This window comes from Balaenoptera acutorostrata, chromosome 2 (genome assembly GCF_949987535.1).
Source record: "Balaenoptera acutorostrata chromosome 2, mBalAcu1.1, whole genome shotgun sequence".
NCBI lineage: Eukaryota > Metazoa > Chordata > Mammalia > Artiodactyla > Balaenopteridae > Balaenoptera > Balaenoptera acutorostrata.
The window spans coordinates 185,999,787-186,018,844 of NC_080065.1; the positions used below are offsets into that span (position 1 = coordinate 185,999,787).

Consider the following 19,058-nt stretch of genomic DNA (forward strand, 5'->3'; position numbering starts at 1 on the left):
CAGGCATCGGGGTTCCCCTCTCCAGCCTGAGCTCCTAGAAGGACATGCAGACATGAACGGGGCCTGGGAGATGACAAGGGGGCCTTGGTCGGGCAGCTGGATGCCCAGGTTGGAGTTTGGGGTGAGGCCCAGCCTGGGCTAGAGGGGGGGGGCCCCCCAGGGTGGGGAGCAGGTGCAGGCAGCAGAAAGAGCCGACTCGCTCGCCTGCCGTCCCCTCGATTCCCTGTAGTCCATCTTGGATCCTTCATCTGTGCAGACCCCACAGAGCAGGAGGGAGGCAGGATCTGTCCCCACCAATGTGTTCTTAGAAGGACACTAGCCACCGGGTCCCAAACACGCTTACTCCAAGGGGGGGGGGGGTGGGTGCAGAGAGGGAGGTTCTTCCAAAGCCCTTAGGGTTCTTGTAAAACTGTTCTGCTCAGCTGGTGCTCAGTAAATGGGTGTGTAAAGGGAAAGAGGCTTGGATGAGCTCTGGAGAAAGATGGGGCACGATGCACCCCAGACTGGGGGGAGGGCGTGTCTGCCTTTCCTCTCACAGGCCTTTGCACCCTCCTTTTACAATGAACATGTACCCATTTAGCAGGAAAACGATGAGATAAATTAGCAAACAGAACAAAGAAAAAGACTCAGAAACATCAGGGGGCCTGGGTTCCAGTTCCAGCTCAGCTCTGTAGGTGCTGTGTGACGCTGGGTCTGTTTCTTAACCTCTCTGAGCCTCACTTCCCTACCTCCTAGGGCTGCTGGAAGGGTTGATGGAGCGAACATACACGAAGGACTTGAAACAGGGCCCAGCACACACTCGCTCAGGGGTTGGCAAACTTTTTCTCTAAAGAGCCAGATAGTAAATATTTTCAACATCGCGGGCCGGCCGCTCTCTGTGGCAAGGACTCAGCTCTGCCATTGCAGCGCAAAAGCGGCCAGAGGCAGAAGGTGGCCACATCGTGTGGCCATGTGCAATAAAACTTTAGTTATAGGGACTTCCCTGGTGGCGCAGTGGTTAAGAATCCGCCTGCCAATGTAGGAGACACCGGTTCGATCCCTGGTGCAGGAAGATCCCACATGCCGTGGAGCAACTAAGCCTGTGCACCACAACTACTGAGCCTGCGCTCTAGAGCCCGCGAGCCACAACTACTGAGCCCGCGTGCTGCAACCACTGAAACCCGCGTGCCTAGAGCCCGTGCTCTGCAACAAGAGAAGCCACCGCAATGAGAAGCCCGCGCACCGCAACGAAGAGTAGCCCCTGCTCACTGCAACTAGAGAACGCCCGCGCGCAGCAACGAAGACCCAACGCAGTCAAAAGTAAATGTAAGGGCTTCCCTCGTGGCACAGTGGTTGAGAATCTGCCTGCTAATGCAGCGGACACGGGTTCGAGCCCTGGTCTGGGAGGATCCCACATGCCGCGGAGCAACTGGGCCCGTGAGCCACAGCTACTGAGCCTGCGCGTCTGGAGCCTGTGCTCCGCAACAGGAGAGGCCGCGATAGTGAAGGGGCCCGCGCACCGCGATGATGAGTGGCCCCTGCTTGCCGCAACTGGAGAAAGCCCTCGCACAGAAACGAAGACCCGACACAGCCAAAAATAAAAATAAAAATAAATAAATAAATAAGACCCGGTGCAACCAAATTAATAAATAAAAATATTTTTTTAAAAAAAGTAAATATAAAACAAATTAATAAATTTTATTTTTTTAAAAAAATCCTTTATTTACAGCAGCTCCGGCTGCTCCCGGACATCGCCTGGGTGCTTGGACTCCAGGGGGGTCTGACACTGGACTCTGTGAGCCCCAAGAGCCCACTCCTCCCCTGTCCCTGAGTCGGAAACCCCCTCACCTCTCCCAGCCCTGACTCTAGCTCAGGCCTTGTGTCCCCCACCCCAGCTCAACCACAGCCTCCCCATCTCCCCACCTCCTCTCTCCTCTCCACTCTCACCAGAGGATCCACCCCCACCTGCCCTGCTCAAGCACCTTCTATGGCTCCCCAGTGCTCTGCAGTCTGGCTCTCGAGGCCCAGGTGAACACTGGAAGCACCCTTCCTTCCCCTGCCCCTGCCGCACACCCCGCTGGGCAGTCCAGACACCTTCTCCGCACCCACCCGCTGGGCGCTCCTCCTGGATTCCCCTCCTCACTCTCCCAGGGTTCCTGGGTTTCCTTCTTGCCCTAAAATCCTACCACCTCCCTATGCTTCTTGCTGACTCCGGTCACTCTTTCCCCACTTAATTCTGCTGCAGACGATGTCAACTCACTGTCTCTCCGCCAGGGCAGTTGTCTGTGTCCTCCTGCTGCTGTGTCCCCTGCCCCCACCCCCTGCACGCATGCAGTGCCCGCACACAGCAGGCACTCAATAAACACTCATGGAATGAAGGGCTGCATACCTCCCTCCATCTCCTTTGACGTTCCCCGCAGGAAGGGTGGCACTGGCGTCCAGTTTGCAGACAAGGGGCGCCCAGGGCACCCAGCCCCACGCTGAGCTCTCGCCACACCCTCAGAGATGCTCTGGGGTCACCTGTTTCCCAGAGGAGGAGACTGAGGCCCAGACAACAGTGGCCAAGCCACATCCCCACACCCATCCTCCCCCTGCGGAAATCCTGGAGGCTGCAAGGGCAGACGAGGTGGACAGCAGTGGTGACACTCTGCCCGCCACCTCAGTTCACCCATCCGTGGAATGGGCTTGCTCAGGGCCCCCACGTGCCAGCCACTCACACCTACTTGTCTCTTCCTCCATTCTCTGCCAGGCCTTTGGGTGCGGGTCCAGGAGAAAGTCTGTGAAGGGCAGTGGTGTCTGTCACCACCCCACACTGGCCAGGGCTGTCATCCAGAGGGAACCTGGCTGGGATGCAGGATGCTGTTGGATTGGGCTGTTTATTCTTTTTTTTTTTTTTAGAGAGATTTATTTGCTTCCTTTGTTTTTTTTTTTTTTTTTTTGGTTTGTTTTTTGTTTTTTTTTAATTTTTGGCTGCATTGGGTCTTCGTTGCTGCATGTGAGCTTTCTCTAGTTGTGGTGAGCGGGGGTACTCTTTGTTGCAGTGCGTGGGTTTCCCATTGCAGTGGCCTCTCTTGTTGCAGAGCATGGGCTCTAGGCACGCAGGCTCAGTAGTTCTGGTGCACGGGCTTAGTTGCTCTGCGGCATGTGGGATCTTCTTGCACCAGGGATCAAACCCGTGTTCCCTGCATTGGCAGGTGGATTCTTTTTTTTTTTTTTTAACATCTTTATTGGAGTATAATTGCTTTACAATGTTGTGTTAGTTTCTGCTGTATAACAAAGTGAATCAGCTATACGTATGGCAGGCGGATTCTTAACCACTATGCCACCAGGGAAGTCCCGGACTGTTTACTCTTAAGGCAGTGCCATCCACTCAAGAAATAAGAAGCTGGGACTTCCCTGGCGGTCCAGTGGTTAAGACTCTGTGCTTCCATTGCAGGGGGCACAGGTTTGATACCTGGTCGGGGAACTAAGATCACGCATGCTGTGCAGCGCAGCCAAAAAATAATAAAAAATAAAAAATAAAAGAAAGAAAGAAAGAAAGAAGAAGTGATTTCCTTGGAATGTGAGCTAACGAGGTTAAAAAGTAAAGTGTGGGGTGTAAGGGAAAGTGTCACCAGCTGACACCTGCCGGGCCTGTGCCCCATTCCAAGGACCAACCCTATTCACAGATGAGGAAACTGAGGCACACAGGGGCCAAGCGGGGGGGGGGTCCCTGGGCTCTAACACTGAGTCTGGGGGGTTTCCTGGGAAGATTTTGAGCCTTGCTCAAATTCTCAGGGGCTCCTGACCAAGCCCCATACCTCTCCTGACTTCTTTTTTTTTTTTTTTCTCCTGACTTCTTGAACCTCTGCTGCTGCTTTGGGCTAGGGAAAAGGCTGTGCACTTACTGAGCGCCGACTGCATGCCCCACTCAGGGCTGGGTGATGAACACCGACTGCATGCATACCCCACTCAGATGCTCAGGAACTGTGAGCTAATCTCCTCAATATGTAAAGAGCTCCAACAAATCAATAACAAAAGTAAGAGTTCAGTAAAGGGAGCTATTATTATCAGCAGCAGCAGCAGCAGCAGCATTATTATTGTTGAGTTGCTCTGACTTGGAAAGCTACCCAAATCCTCCATAGAAAGACCCTTCAAGGATGACAGTCCCAGAGTTCTGGGTTCAAGACCATCTGCTGTGCAGCCCCAGACCAGCCAAGCTCCCCTCTCTGGGCTTCAGTTTGGAAGTGGAAACACTGAGCTCCACACAGTCCGTTCCTCAGCACTTGGTAATTTGGATCCATGAAGGACAGTTGCTGGTTTCACAACTGCTCACCAGACAAGAAGGAAATGCAACAGGCTGTGGGAAGAATCGGCCCCCGGCAGAGGCAACAGGAGCTGGCCTGAGGCTGCAACCCAGGCCCCATTTCTCCCTCGCTGTGCAGCCTTAGTCAAGGTACTTAAACTTTCTGTGCCTCTGTTTCCCCATGAGTAATATGGGGACAGAAACAGTACCGACAGCCTTGGTTTGCTCTAGGACTGCATGAGTTCCACACATCTCCAGCTTTGGGTAATACCAACCCCCAGGGGCATGTGGCTGGGGGAAGTGACTGAGGCCTTGGGGCGCAGACGAGACAGGACAGCCCCAGGGAGCCAGAGTGGACAGGAGCCACCAAAGTCTCCCAAAGAATCATCTGCTACCGCCTGCATTGACTTCTGAGGGAAATGCGGGGTCCAGCTCTGGCCGAGACCCCGGAAACGACTTTCGCATGGACGTTTCCCACTTTCCTCCATGTTCAGGGCCTGATGGTTTCCTGCAGCTGCAGTAATACATCACTGCAAACTTAGTGGCTTAGAATGACGTTCTCTTACCTGATCAGTGGGCCTCGCCGGGCTGAGATCTAGGAGTCTGCATGCCAGCATGGCCGGTTCCTTCCAAACCAGCTGGTTCTACCCCCACCCGGCCGCTTTCAAGGCTGTGCCTCAGTTTCCTTGTCTGTGAAATGGGTGTGATAACAACACAGCAAACTAATTAACACAGGGGACTGAGGTTGGCTAAATACGGCCCCACAACCTCCCCGTCCTGGTCCTGGGACCTGTAGGCATGTCACCTGATGGGGCAGAAGGGACTTCGCAGGTGGGATTGTTAAGGCCCCTGAGACAGGGACGACCCTGGATTCCCCGAGGGGCCCAGCGTCATCCCAGGGTCCTTATAAGAGGGAGGCGGGAGGGTCAGAGGCAGAGAGAGACGGGAGATGCTGCGCTGCTGGCTGTGAGGATGCAGGAGGGGCCGCGAGCCAGGGATGCGGCACCTCTAGAAGCTGGAAAAGGTGGGAACCAATGCTCCTCTGGAGCCTCCGGAAGGACCAGCCCTGCCCAGGCCTGGATTTAGCTCCATGAGACCCATGATGGAGTCCTGTCCTGCCTCTATGTCTCTGTCTCCCTCTGTCTCTGTGTCTATCTCTCTGTCTCTGTCTCTCTTCCGTGTCTCTGCCACTGGGTCTCTCCCACCTCCAGCTCCACCTCACCCTCTCCGTCCACCCCACGCCCTCACACCCTTGTCGCAATGCTGAATGACGGGCTGGGAGGACCACCCTCCCCCCGCCCGGCACTGATGGAGGCCACCCTGGTCCTCCGGGCTGGGCACTGCGTTCTGGCGAGGGGCCCTCTGTGCCTCTGAGGCGTGTGCGGGGTGAGCCTACTGTGAGCAGCGGCCACTGAACCTCCGTTCCCCCTCCCATGACACTGGCCCCCTCTCTGCGCAGGGCTACCCCCAGCCCCAATCGCTCTCCTCCATGCTGTGCGGGGTCCCCTGCCTCCCAGATGTCCCTCTGCGTCTCCACCTTAGTGACTGATGGCGGGCGGGTGCGGGGTCTCAGCAAAGCCTCCGCAAGGCAGCACAGGGCCTCTGACCTGTGTGTCCCCTGTGTGTGGCCCCTCACCAAGGCCCTGCTGCCCCTTCCCTGCTCTGATGCCTCCATGGCTCCCCGGTACCCGCAGGAGAAGCCTCTGCCTTCAAGGCCCTGAACTGACCTGACAAGCTCGCTGTTCTCTGGGCACCAGAGCCTGTGCTTCAGCCACGAACCCAGATCACCTCATCTATACCCCCAACCCTGAGAAACGCCAGCACCGTGAGGGTGGGTGCCTTTGTCACATCGCGCTCCATCTCCAGCACTTACCGGAGGCTGGTAATATCGTAGGCACTCAATACCTCAATACATGTAACAAAGGCAGCAGCAGTCACAAGGCTTTCCGGAGACTGGGGTTGCAGATGGGGAAACTGAGGTTTGAGGCAGTGACGGGCAGGGCTGGGCCCGGACCCCCTTCAGCTGGAGAGCTGGTCCCCGGCCCTGAGGGGCAGCGAGGGCTGTCGTGCTGCCGACTGCGTACCTGGGAGATGCTGGGTAAACCAGGGCATGGCACGCATAAGGGACCTCTGGGGTCACGTGTCTTGGCAGAGCCAGGAGCTCCCCAGAGCCCCCGTGCCCACTCCACTGCCCTGGCTCCTGGCTTCCCATGCCATTATGATTATCATCAACAGCCCCGATGCAGGAGAATCATCAGGCTTTCCGAAGCACTGGCTCAGAACTGGGGCTGGCGGGGCCTCTGACCACAGGCCACAGCCCAGTTCCCCGTTTCTGGGCCGTTGGGCGGTGGGTGGACCACGGCCCGCAGAGCTCTCCAGGGAGAGGCCGACCTGCAGCAGCCATGAGGCCCGGGGAGGGGAGCTGGGACTGCCTGCTGCTGACTGTGACCGCCGTCCTGATGCTGCCCATGAGGCCCCCAGGTGAGGACCCCCGAGTAGCCCAACCAAGCCCATCAGAGCCCCATACAGGGGCCCCACCCAGGAAGCTCCAGGTAGTGCCACGTGGTCAGTTACTCAGCCCCCTGCGTGGCTGTTCCTCTCGGGCCTCAGCTGGGAGGCGGGCAGGAGGCCCAGCTGGGGTCTCGGCCAGGCCCCGGCCCAGGTTTTAGTGCACCCGGCCCCTCTCCCGGCAAACTCCACGGCCTTCTCTGGGCATCTCTGTGTCTCTCTGTCTATCTCTGCCCTCTTTCCCCGCCCAGCCTGACCCCTACCCCATCCTGCCCCCTCCCTGACCCGCTGCCCACCCTGCCTGCAGGCTCCTGGGCGTCCCGCATCATCGGGGGCCACAAGGTGACCCCCCACTCCCGGCCCTACATGGCGTCCGTGCGTTTCCAGGGCCAGCACCACTGTGGGGGCTTCCTGCTGCGGACCCGCTGGGTTGTGTCGGCCGCCCACTGCTTCAGCGACAGGTGAGCCAGGATGAGGGGGTGCCGTTGTGTGGGCGGGGCGAGGGCTCGTGCAGACAGGCCTCTCAGCTGGGGGAGTTTACCAGGGAAGGGGGGCGGCAGGAGAAGTAGGGAAGGAGCAGCAGCTGTGACCATAAGCCGATGTTATAACCGTTATGTTTGTCCTGAGTATATTGTTATAACGATTACTAACATTCATATTGAAATTATTGGAGGCAATACTATAATCGAGGTGGGAATTAGAATAAATATAATGAGTATTATATTCATTCTAAGTATATTTTTATAATAAGTATTAAAATTAATATTGCAGGGGCTTCCCTGGTGGCGCAGTGGTTAAGAATCCGCCCACCCACATATATACAATGGAATATTACTCAGCCATAAAAAGAAATGAAATGGAGGTATTTGTAATGAGGTGGATGGAGTTAGAGTCTGTCATACAGAGTGAAGTAAGTCAGAAAGAGAAAAACAAATACAGTATGCTAACACATATATATGGAATCTAAGGGAAAAAAAAAAAAAAAAGGCCATGAAGAACCTAGTGGCAAGACGGGAATAAAGACACAGACCTACTAGAGAATGGACTTGAGGATATGGGGAGGGGGTGGGGTGAGATGTGACAGGGTAAGAGAGTGTCATGGACATATATACACTACCAAATGTAAAATAGATAGCTAGTGGGAAGCAGCCGCATAGCACAGGGAGATCAGCTCGGTGCTTTGTGACCACCTAGAGGGGTGGGATGGGGAGGGTGGGAGGGAGGGAGATGCAAGAGGGAAGAGAAATGGGAACATATTGTATATGTATAACTGATTCACTTTGTTATAAAGCAGATGCTAACACACTATTGTAAGGCAATTATACTTCAATAAAGACGTTTGAAAAAAAAAAAAAAAAAAAAAGAATCCGCCCACCAATGCAGGGGACACGGGTTCAAGCCCTGGTCCGGGAAGATCCCACATGCCGCGGAGCAACTAAGCCCGTGCACCACAACTGAGCCTGCGCTCTAGAGCCCTCGAGCCACAATTACTGAGCCCGCGTGCCTAGAGCCCGTGCTCTGCAACAAGAGAAGCCACCACAATGAGAAGCCCGCGGGCACCGCAACGAAGTGTAGCCCCTGCTTGCCGAAACTAGAGAAAGCCCGAGCGCAGCAACGAAGACCCAATGCAGCCAAAAATAAATAAATTTAAAAAATAAATTTTTAAAAAAAAGTACAGCAGCGGGAATTCCCTGGCGGTCCAGTCGTTAGGACTTCATGCTCTCTCTGCAGGGGGAGTGAGTTCAATCCCTGGTCGGGGAACTAGGATCCTGCAGGTCACGCGGCGTGGCCAAAAAAAAAAATTAAATTAAATTAATATTGCTGCGATTGGAGTTAATACCATAATTGAGGTGGAACGGTAATAAACGTGACGCTTATTATCACGGGCTGGCATGAGGATGACATGGATTTGCTTGGCAGGTGGGGAGAGACCCAGCCCCGTGCCGGGCGGCCCTCACCCCAGCCTCGCTCACAACCGCCCTCCCCAACCCGCAGAGACCCCCGAACGGGCCTGGTGGTGCTAGGGGCCCACGACCTGCACACCGCAGAGGCCACGCAGCAGGTGTTCAGCATCTCGGCTATCTTCATGCACCCCGACTACCATCCGGCCACCCACACCAGTGACATCTGTCTGCTGCAGGTGAGACGCTGCGTGGGGGACGAGGACCAGACGCGGGTCCCCGGCCCCCCACGATGGCCTGATTTGTTTAAAATCAGCTGTTGGGATCCTGTGAGCACCAGTGCTCAGAGCAGGGAAGGAGAGGCTCGTTTGAAAGACCCTTTGGGCAGCTGAGGAGGTGAGACTGGAGGCCTGGAGGCTGGGGAAGACCAGAGTCCTGGTCTGAGGCAGTTGAGGCCTGATGGGTGGTGGCGCGTGGTGGTGAAAACGGCAGGGCCTTCTGACAGCCTAATGACGGCTGCCACTGACTTCTCTCCATGAGGCCAAGAAGAAACTCAGAAAGGTAAACAGGCAGGAGCAGTGGTGGGTGGCTGCGGTGGGGGGGCCTAACCTCAGTGCTCCCCTTGCAGCTAAACAGCTCTGCCATCCTGGGTCCTGCAGTGCGGCTGCTGGGGCTGCCACGGAGGCCACCCAGGGCCGGGGCACGGTGCAAGGTGGCCGGCTGGGGGTCTGTGTCCAACTTCGGGGAGCTGCCGCCTGTGTTGATGGAGGCTGAGGTCCGCGTGCTGGGCCTGGACGTCTGCAACAGCTCCTGGAGGGGGCTGCTGAGCCCTGCCATGCTCTGCACCCACAGTGGGGACCGCCAGCGACGTGGCTTCTGCTCGGTGAGACACTCAGTCTCTGTCCTGCCTGCTTACCACGTGGGGAAACTGAGGCCCATAGAGAGGGTCAGAGCCGGGCAGAGCCTTGGGAACTAAGTCCCAGCTCACCTTTGCCCACATGGGCCTCGCCTAAGGCCCTAGAAGGGCACGGAGTTGCCCAGGGTCACAGGGCTGCCATGTATGGCTGTGCAGGTTGCGCACTGCACAAAGAGCTACAGATTTGTCTTTAAAAGCAGTGTCAAAAAAAAAAAAAAAAAAAAAAGCAGGGTCCAGATCTCAAGGAAGAAGCTCCTGCTCCTAAGCCCTTGAATGATGGATTAATGGCAAATTTGGCCCGGTACCAAGGAAGAAACTCAGCCCATGTGTGTGTGTGTGGGGGGGGGGGCGGTGTCTTTTGTTCCAGCCATGAGAGTGCAGTGGTTCAGATTCTGGAGCCCAACTGCCTGGGTCCACGTCCAGACTGAGCCACTTCCCAGATGTGTGGTCTTGGAAAAGTCACCTCACTTCTCCGGACCTCACTTTCTCCATCTGTAAAACTGTCACACAAATAGGACCTACTTCTTAGGGTCAGAGCTGATTCCAGGTGACAATTAGGGTGATAGGTCTGGGGAGGTGAGGGGAGAGGAGGAAGCAGGAGTTTTAGGGTGAGTATTCCGGGAGGTCTCTCTGAGGAAAGTACTTTTGAGAGTTGGAGGGACCTTGAGAAGATCTGAGGGGAGGCATGCCAGGCAGAGAGACCAGTCACAGGGCTGCTGTGTACAGCTGCGCAAGTCGTGCACTGCACAAGGTTAGACTTGTGTATTTATACAAGCAGTGTCCAGCAGGGGGCAGTAACGGGTCTCAAGAATATGCAAAAGCCTAGAGGTTGGAGCTTGGTTTCCTGCAGGAAGAGCAGGGCAGGCTTGCATGGCTGGAACCAAGTGAGTCGGGGGAGAGGAGGGCAGACAGGTGGGTGGGGGCCGGATCCTCCAGGCCTTAAAGGCTGAGGTGAGGAGCTTAGTCTTTGCTGTAAAAGCTCTAGGGAGCCATGGAAGGATTTTGAGGCAGGGAGGGTCCTTCTCAGATTCACCCGTATGAGCTCCTTTAAGGAAAGTGAGGCCCAGAGAGGGACCCCTGGCCTCACCTTTGCCTCCACCTCCAGGCAGACTCTGGGGGGCCCCTGGTTTGCAGAAATCGGGCCCATGGCCTCGTCTCCTTCTCTGGCCTCTGGTGTGGCGACCCCAAGACCCCCGACGTGTACACACTGGTGTCCGCCTTCGTGACTTGGATCTGGGACGTGGTTCGTCGGGGCCCGCACGGCCCCCAGCCCAGCCCCCCACCCAGGACCACTGGGAGCCCTGCAGGAGTTGCCTGAACCACAGCAGCGCCGGGTGCACAAGATGAGGTTAGCTCCGGCCTGGAAAATTCCATGGCTGGGGCAGAGGGTCCATGGGCCCCCAAACCCCAGGAAGCCTGGTGTGTGTGGGGTGGCAGGTGGGGTAGGGGGGCATCAGTTCCTAACAAAAAGGGCAAAATAACACAATAAAGTGTTAACTGGCTCACCAGACACGATGGTCTGCCTCCAGGGCCCACCCACGTCTTTGAGCTTCTCCTTGGCCTCAGCGTGGTGGGGGGGTCCAGTTCCACCACTCCCTCCCGGAGGGACCTTGAGCCATAGGACCTGGGCCCCTCTCCACCCTCCCACACCCTCATCGTGCTGACCCCTCTGGAGTTTCCCACCCCGCCTCACAGCCCGAGCTTGGGATGGCCTTCCCCGCCTTGGCCCCTACCTGAACCGCCACTCCTCTGCCCTCCAGCCAACCCCACCCACAGATGGGGAAACCGAGGCCGGGAGAGGGTAGGGTCTCTGGCCCTCAGGGTGGGGTCTCAGGGTGGCCTGGCTCACCCTCTGAAAAGCGCTTTGAGCGAACGGTGCCTGGCTGGCGGCAAGGCTGGGCGAGTCCCAGCTGGTACTTTTACTAATCGTGTTAGTGTCACTATGGTACCTCCAACCCTTCCAGGCCAGGCCTCCGTTTCTGGACCCTAAACCAGGTGGCCTCTTGGGGCTGCCCTAAGCCATCTTGACCCCCCTCTTCCCCTCCCCTGCCCCATAAAGGCCAAGACTCTCCCACCCACCCTCACCCCACCTGCCCCAGTTCTACCTCGGCTGCCGCCCACTGCCTGAAGGTGGACACTGAGGCCCCGAGTCGGGCAGCGGCCGCCCCAAGGACATACACCTGTGTCTCTGCTCTGGATGCTTCCAGAACACCCTATGCACCAGCATCACAGCACCCCAGGACCTAGGCTGGTAACCCCCTACCAAAGTGGAGGCACAGAGGCTCAGAGAGGTGGTGGGCAAACCAAGGCCTGGACATCCAAAGTGGCTTTTTCAGTGTTTATTTCTTTGGCAGGCGAGGCAGGACCCCAGGGCGGGGGAGGTTGCCTTGTCGGGGGCTCGGGCGAACCCACTGCTCAAGGACACTTTTCCAGGTGTCACAGGTAAGGCACTTCCTGGAGGCTGGGAAGGACACGGACGAGCACCACTGCCCTGTGCTCCTCGCTCCAAACTCGGGGAGCTGGGCTCCTGCCCCGCTGGGCCCCCACCCTGGTCTGAACCTCCAGTCTACACACAGGCACAGGGAGGTGACAAAGAGCAACAGCCCAGGAAGATGGAGGGAACCCAGCTGGCAGGCAGGGAGGGTTCAGCTGGGAACTGGGCCTAGAGGCGTGGCCAGGGCAGGATGCGGGGGACAGAGGGTCCCGGGTCTGGACCTCACCTGTGCACGGGGCAGCAGGCACTGGGGTGCCCCTCAGACACACGGCTCCAGGATGCCAGGTGTGCAGTGGGTCTTGGTGTCTATACTCCATCCTGGGCCAGTGGGTGAGCAGGGACCCCAGCAGGTCCCACCCTAAGTGGACTGGGCACCACTGGACATGGTGCCCTGTTCTGGGCAGATACGGCCTCTCCGTGCCCAAGTCCTGTGTCCAGAGGCCCAGATGGCACCCTGTCCCTGGGGACAAGCCGGGCTTTTCTCAGGGGCCTTCACAGAACACACTGGAAGCTGGAGGGAGAGGGAAGGTAAGCCCCTTGGTTACCCTGGGGCTGGTGGGGGACACTGGTTGCTTCCTTGGCCTGTCTGGGGTCTGGGCATGTTCTGAGACTCATCTATACACACCCAGGCCGTGGATCCCCTCTCACCCCCTGGTCCCTGTTCTATCAATAGAGGCCAGGGTGCCTCTTCATTAATCGCTGGCAGGAAATCCCCAACCCTCTCCGTGGCAGCAACAATTAATAGAGTTATCCCCGAGGAAGCGGAAGCGTGGGGTCCTCCTCGGCAGTAGGGTACCTAGGCCTGGGGTGGCACCCCACCCACCAGCCCTGCTCCCAGGCCTCCTTCCCCCAGTCCTTCCAAGATATCGTCGGGGGGCAACAGGGCTCCCAAAATGGTCCCGGTCCAGGCTCTGAGGAGTGTCCGTGGGACATAAATTAGACTCTGCTGTGGCAATAAATAAAACGGGGAAGCCTTGAACGCCAGGCCCAGGCCGGTCCCTCAGGCTCACACAAAGTTCTCCTCCTCCTCCTCCTCCTCCTCCTCCTCCGACTCAGCATCTAACGGCTCGGGGGTGCCTGCAGAGCGGGAGGGACCAAAAGAGAAATGCGGGCGCGGAGAGGGGCTGGGGGCTAGACCCCGCCGCTGCTCCCCGCCCCTCGCCGCACCTGCACAACTGCCCGGGTGGCGCACGCCGATGGAGCGGCCCAGGAAGCAGGTAGCCTGGCGGAGGTGGCACGAGGACATGTAGGTGACGTTGTTGTTGCCACAGAGCTCCTGGCCGGGGCTGGAGGGCGCGGGGCAGGGCGCCGCGCGGCACACCACGCAGTGCGCGCTGCCGGTCTGGTCCACCACGCATGACTGCGGCCGCAGGCACACAACGTGCGCGCACGATTCTGCAGGTCGGGTGTCGGGGAGGGTCAGGGCCGCTCCTCCTAACCTGGGCCACGGGCCCCGCCCCCGCCGCGAGTCCGCCCTCAGGGTCCCACCCTCAGACGCGGCCCCCTTGTTGCACCAGAAGCCACACCCCTTCCACGAACCGCGCCCACACTCCAGATCCACCCTCAATCCCTCCCCCCTTTGATTGCACCAGTATGCTTCTCTGACTCACACACTCGTATCTCTCACCGCATATGAGCCCCAGAACCCCCCTTTCCAAACCTGCACCCAACTCTTTCTCATTCATGACCCCACAAAAGACCTAATCCAGTGACACTCTCGCGGGACAATAGACTCCCTTCACTAGGCCCCGCCCACGAGCTCCCATCTAAGCCCCGCCTAGCACAAGCCACGCCCAAATCCGTAAGACATAATAGGACACCCTGGATTGCAGACCCCGCCCCCACGCGCTGCGGCAGCGGCCTCTTACAGGATGCTCAGGCCCGGTGGCCCCGCCCCTCCCTCAGGCCCCGCCCCTACGTACTGCGGCAGCGGCCCTGGTACATGACGCGCAGGTCTGGGTGGCCGCTGCAGCGCGCGGAGCGCAATTCGCACTCGTCGCGGTAGGTGGCGCCGTCCGAGCCGCAGACCTGAAGGCGCGCTGGAAGCCCCGAGCAGTCGGGCGCGCACTCGCAGCGCGGACGGCCCCCCAGCATGCGGCAGGCCTTGCCTGGGCCGCACTCCACGCCCTCGCACGAATCTGTGGACAGAGAACACACACGTGTGGGCTGGGGCGCGTGGCCGAGGCCGGAGGTCCTCAGAGCCCCCCGCGCCCTCGCCCCCTATTCCGAGGGATAGAGGCCGGGCCGGAGTGAGGGGCGGTCCGGAGTCGGGGCCTACGGGGGAGGGGACTGATTTGGGGGTCTGGGGGCGGGACTGTTAGGGGCGAGATTCAGCCACGGCCCGGGTGGACCCGGATTCGACGCTGCTCCTGGGGCGGGCTTCTGTCGGGGGCGGGGCTCAGTGTGGGCGGGAGGGGAGTCTCTGCCCGGAATCTGGGGGTCCGGGAGGAACGGGCTTCCGCCCCCGGTCCAGCTCTCGCTCCGCAGCTGGGCCACCCGCTCGGGCTGACGTCTGTTCCCTGATTTACACGCGTTTCTGGGAAGGCCGGCGGGGGACCGGCTGCGTCAGCCCGCGGCGGGGGGGGGGCGGGGGGCTCCACCCCGTCCAGGCGCGGGTATGGGGAGGACGGGCAGCGTCTGTTCCCCGTGCCTGCCAGGACCTCCCCGGAGGAGGTGTCAGGGAGGGCGGGGCGTCGGCCTGGTCTGAGGCTCATCTCCTGAGGAGGGGGCCTCCCACAGCCCGAGCCCTCCGAACCAGGGGTTACCGCCCCCCGCAGCCCCATTTCTCAGGTAGGGAAACAAGTCTCTCGCTGAGATCCCCGCCCCCACTCAGGCCCGGCTAACGGCTGCTTCTGGCCTCCCAGGCCCAGTGCAGCCTCCCATCTGCCCCCACAAGGTGGTGCCGTTTTGTCGTCATTTTACAAAAGGGGCAAATGGTTACAGCTGTGAGTTGGAGACAGCCAGGGCACTTCGGCGTGAGAACTCCAGGCCGGACCCGATGGACCCCCCAGCTCTGTGGCTTGTGGGTCTGGAGGGCCGTCTCTGAGCTCGAGTTGACGTTTCAGCCTCAGTTTCCCTGTGTGTAAAGTGGGGCTGATGGGGAAACCCACCTTACAGGGTGAGCAGAAAATGATGGATGCTCCTAAGAGACTAGCTGGCGCCCCCCATGTCCCCCTGCCAGGGCATGTGGGCTGCACCTGGGCGCCTCCCATGCTGCCCGCCCACACGCACATCTGGAAACGCTCCCCGGGGTGGCTTCACGCAAGCAAGAACAGAAGTGGCAGGGCTGACTTCCTGTCCCCAAGGCCAGACACGGTGGGGGGGGAGGGGGTCCTGGACCATCTCATGCCCAGGCCAGGCACTTTTTGAAGTCTGTCCTCCTCCCAGAAGCCAGAGGGACTTCTGGAGGGAGCCAGGGCACATGGCAGTTGAGTCTAGGACCACCCAGCCAGGCTGATCTGGGATTAATCACATCCCAGCGGCCAGTCAGGCTCCTCAGTTTGGCCTGCAGGTCTGCAGCCCTCAGCTCCAGCCTCTTCCCTGTGCCCCTGTCCTGACCCCACCCACCAGGGTCTGATCCCAGGCCACGGTCTCTGCTGATGCTCTCCCCCATGCTTTCTCCAGCTGGCGAACTCCTAATCATCCACCAGCACCCTGGCTCTAGAGCCCACCTCCTTCAAGTCATGCTCCCCTGTGCCCTCTGGGTCCTTGCAGGTTCAGCCTTGCACAGGGGGCTGGGAAGGTCCCCAACCCCTTCTCCAGGGCAGAGACGATGTCTTGACTTAGTCATTCACTCATTCTGCCTTCAAAGAGCCCCTAGTCTGATGGGGGAGGCAGCATTTCGCAGAGCATGGTGCAGAGGCACATGCTTGTTAAACATGCAGCTGTTTAACCACAGCTAAGCCCAACCCCAGACCCTGGAATCTGCGGGGTCAAGGGCAGATAAGTGTTTGGGAACACTGAGTGTGGGGTCACAAACCCTACTGGCCAGTCAGGGAGAATCCACCTTCCTAGGAGGTAGGTGTGAGCACATCCACCAGGTGCAGTGCAGGTGGGAAAGGCCACCCTGGCAGAGGGCTCCTCGTGAGCAAGGGCCTAGAGGCTGGAATCCAAACTGGAGACTCCTTGGAGCTTCCTGAATCCTCACCTGCAGGAGCCTAAGCTGGGAGCCTGAAGGCCCACAACCCCTCTCTGAGCCTGGGATCCCCGTGCCGGCAGCCTCAAGCTTCTGCCTGCCCCCAAGACGGGGGGCTCACTCCTGGCTGTCCCGCCTCTGACCACAGTGATCCTGGCCTGCGGCCGACACCCAGGGTCTCACCTTTGCAGGGGAGGCAGTGGACGAGGCCCAGGAAGCCCAGGAGGCTGATCTTGTTCCCCGGGTGCGTGAAGTTGGACCAGGCGGTGTCGATGTTACCAGACGCACAGCACTCAGCCTGGCTCACGTCCGTCCTCAGCACCAGGCTGCAGGTGGCCTCTCGGCCCTGCTGGAGCCAGCAGACACCACCTGCGGACAAGCGGGCCAGTTCCCACGTGGCCAGAGGTGCCCTCCGGTGCCTCCACACACACCCAGGCCTTGGCCTTCCAGCCAGCTGCCGGCCCATGGTGATGCATACAGTCGGTGCTCAGTAATTATGGAGGGGATAATCTGCCCCTGACCTGGGAAGGAGGGGCAGAGAACCGCACAGGTGTCCCCACCCTGGCTGCAGATTCTTTGGGGACCCTTCCTCTCTGGGCTCCAGCCCCAACACTGCTGCAGCACCCACCCCAACCCCTCCTGGGAACCTCTCCCCCCAGGGTCCAGGCCCCCAGCCCGGGCCTGGCATCCTGCCCGAGCAGGCAAACACCCAGAGCTGGACGTGTCAGGGTCAGTGGGCCCTGGAGCCGCCTCTCCCGCCTCTGCCCTCTGTCTAGACAGCGCCCGAGGGCACGCGGAGCCCCCTCGCCCAGCAGCCCCCCCTCGCCTGGCCCGCCTCTTACTCACTCCAACTCGGGAACATTCCCCTCGCATGAGCTCACTGTCTCCCCGGGGACGCGGCCTTCGGGGAGGGGGCTTGGCTCTCCCCTCACTGCGGGGCTGGGGTGGGGCTGCAGGGTGGGGTGGGGGGCAGATGGCCCTCGGTTTCTGTACCGTTAAGTGGGGCCGGGGGTGGCCACGGCCCCCATTCCATGGAGCTCCCAGGCTCTGTGCTGAGCGCCTCCCAGGGACCAGCTCTGGGAGCCCAGCACATTGGCACCCCGTATAAAAGGGGAAACTGAGGCCAGGAGTGGGGATGTGACTTCCCCAGCACCTCCGCAAGTGGCAGGTGTGAGATTCCAATGACCTGTCTGCCTGAACCAGACCCAGGGAAAATCTGAGACCCCAGCTGGAGGTCCTGAGTCCAGCCACCCAGCCCTGCCTTTCTGGGGCATCAGGACCCGGATGGTCCAGGTTCAAATCCCCGCTTTGCCACTTACAAGCTGTGTGACCCTGTGCCTCAGTTTCCCCACCTGGAAACCGGGCAGAAGAGTGCCCACACTACTGGGCTGTTGCGTGGATTCCAGGACGGAAGAGGCAGACGCTAGGCGCCCAATAACTGTCAGCAGCTCTTGTGACTAGATTCTTGATAAATAAATTGTGAAGGAGTCACATCTTCTCTCCTGACCTCCTGGTGACCCTCCTTTGGGCCTTTTGGGGCTGGGGGAGGGGAGTCTCAAGCCCTCCCAGATTCAACCTGCAGCGGCCACGGGTCACCGCGGGTCACCACGGGTCACCGCTCTCTGCCACCGCCGCCGCGCCCCCCGACCTCGCTCCCAGGCCCGCATTCCGGGCAGGCCCACGTGGGTGGCCCGCCCCATCCGCCCCTTCCGGCCGCCCCACTCACCGGGCGCGGGGTCCCCCGAGCCCACAGAGCCAACGAAGCCCACGGCCCACGCCAGGGCCCCCCAGGGCAGCGGCCACAGTGGCCCCGGCGCCCCGGGACGCATGGCGGACGCAGACACGGCGGCGGCCCCCGCGTCGGACGCGCGGGCGGCGGGCGGGCAGGCGGGCGGGCGGCAGGGAGGGCGGCGGCGGCACCACTTCCAGCGCGCGGCCGGCGCGCCCTATAAAGGTCCCGCGGGCTGCGGGCGGGGCGGGGCGGGGCGGGCCGGCCGGGGCGGGGCGCGGGGCAGTGTCGCGCGCGATGTGGGCGGCAGCTGGTGGGGGGCGGGGGCACGACCCGGGACCCGGGCTGGTGGCTGTGAATTCGAGGTGTCGCCGTGCGTTTGGTGGACTGGCCGGTGACCCAAGGGGAGCGCGTCTGCGGATCCGTGCGCGTCGTGGTCTGCATGTGGTCGCTGGGGTGGCCCCAGTGTGCTCTGGACTCCTGGCCTGTCCTCCCCGTCCCTACACGCCCACACACCCGGGGACCTCAGCCCCAGCCACTTCCCTAATCACACCCCCCGGCCACCCGCCTGGCCACTTGGCCGCTGGAGCCGGTGGGCACGGCTGGGTGTGAGCGCGTGGGGGGATGGGGAGGCTGGCGGGGTGGGAAACAGAGGCAAAGAGGTGTGGCAGAGAGAGACCCCAGAGACACGATGGTCCCAACAACATCGCTGACAGCAATAATCATACCACAAGATTTCCGCAGTGCCCACTGTGCCTGGCCTTTGTCCCTCACACCTGAGATTGCACCAAACACCCCAGGCCTTTGCAAACCGTGCCCCCAGGCCACATCAACAACCTGCTGGCTTCTCTCCTCTAAGGGTCAGTGCTCCCTGTCCTGGGACACCCTGGAATCCTGGGTTTCCCACAATTTATGATGGCCACATCAGCGTGGGCCTGGGAAGCCCTGAGTCCGCTGGGGCCTCAGTGCAGCAGGATGCTTTTCCTATTTTGGAGCTGATCCCTTCGATCTTGGGGGCCTCCCAAATTGTTAGGGCACCCCAACAGGCTCATGGGTCCTGTGCAGCACCTCTGTGTTTGTGCTTCTGGGAAATAATTAGTGACAATCTGCT

The 19,058-nt window shown here is 59.9% G+C and overlaps 2 protein-coding genes across 2 annotated transcripts; one reads left to right on the forward strand and one right to left on the reverse strand.

The window, feature by feature from the left end:
- Positions 1-6,557: 6,557 nt before the first annotated feature.
- On the forward strand, positions 6,558-11,089 carry PRSS57 (serine protease 57). The gene is made up of 5 exons (XM_007176689.3): positions 6,558-6,745; positions 7,080-7,233; positions 8,768-8,912; positions 9,302-9,556; positions 10,695-11,089. Exons 1-5 carry the CDS (start codon positions 6,667-6,669, stop codon positions 10,905-10,907), a joined length of 846 nt encoding a protein of 281 aa, XP_007176751.3. The 5' UTR covers positions 6,558-6,666; the 3' UTR covers positions 10,908-11,089.
- An 824-nt stretch (positions 11,090-11,913) lies between these two features.
- On the reverse strand, positions 11,914-18,156 carry FSTL3 (follistatin like 3). Its single transcript, XM_057541572.1, has 5 exons — positions 17,945-18,156; positions 16,402-16,587; positions 14,006-14,221; positions 13,251-13,478; positions 11,914-13,160 (listed from the first exon to the last, which is right to left on the reverse strand). The coding sequence occupies exons 1-5, from the start codon at positions 18,045-18,047 to the stop codon at positions 13,090-13,092; spliced, it is 804 nt and encodes a 267-aa protein (XP_057397555.1). The 5' UTR covers positions 18,048-18,156; the 3' UTR covers positions 11,914-13,089.
- Between the last annotated feature and the right edge of the window lie 902 nt (positions 18,157-19,058).

Excerpts from the sequence above, each read along its gene's own strand:
- PRSS57 (XM_007176689.3), top strand. The coding sequence starts at position 6,667 with ATGAGGCCCGGGGAGGGGAGCTGGGACTGCCTGCTGCTGACTGTGACC. Across the intron at positions 6,746-7,079 it reads GCTGCCCATGAGGCCCCCAG|GCTCCTGGGCGTCCCGCATC; the intron begins GTGAGGACCCCC and ends CCCTGCCTGCAG. Across the intron at positions 9,557-10,694 it reads AGCGACGTGGCTTCTGCTCG|GCAGACTCTGGGGGGCCCCT; the intron begins GTGAGACACTCA and ends CTCCACCTCCAG.
- FSTL3 (XM_057541572.1), bottom strand. The coding sequence starts at position 18,047 with ATGCGTCCCGGGGCGCCGGGGCCACTGTGGCCGCTGCCCTGGGGGGCC. Across the intron at positions 16,588-17,944 it reads CTCGGGGGACCCCGCGCCCG|GTGGTGTCTGCTGGCTCCAG; the intron begins GTGAGTGGGGCG and ends GCTTGTCCGCAG. Across the intron at positions 13,161-13,250 it reads CCACCCGGGCAGTTGTGCAG|GCACCCCCGAGCCGTTAGAT; the intron begins GTGCGGCGAGGG and ends CCCGCTCTGCAG.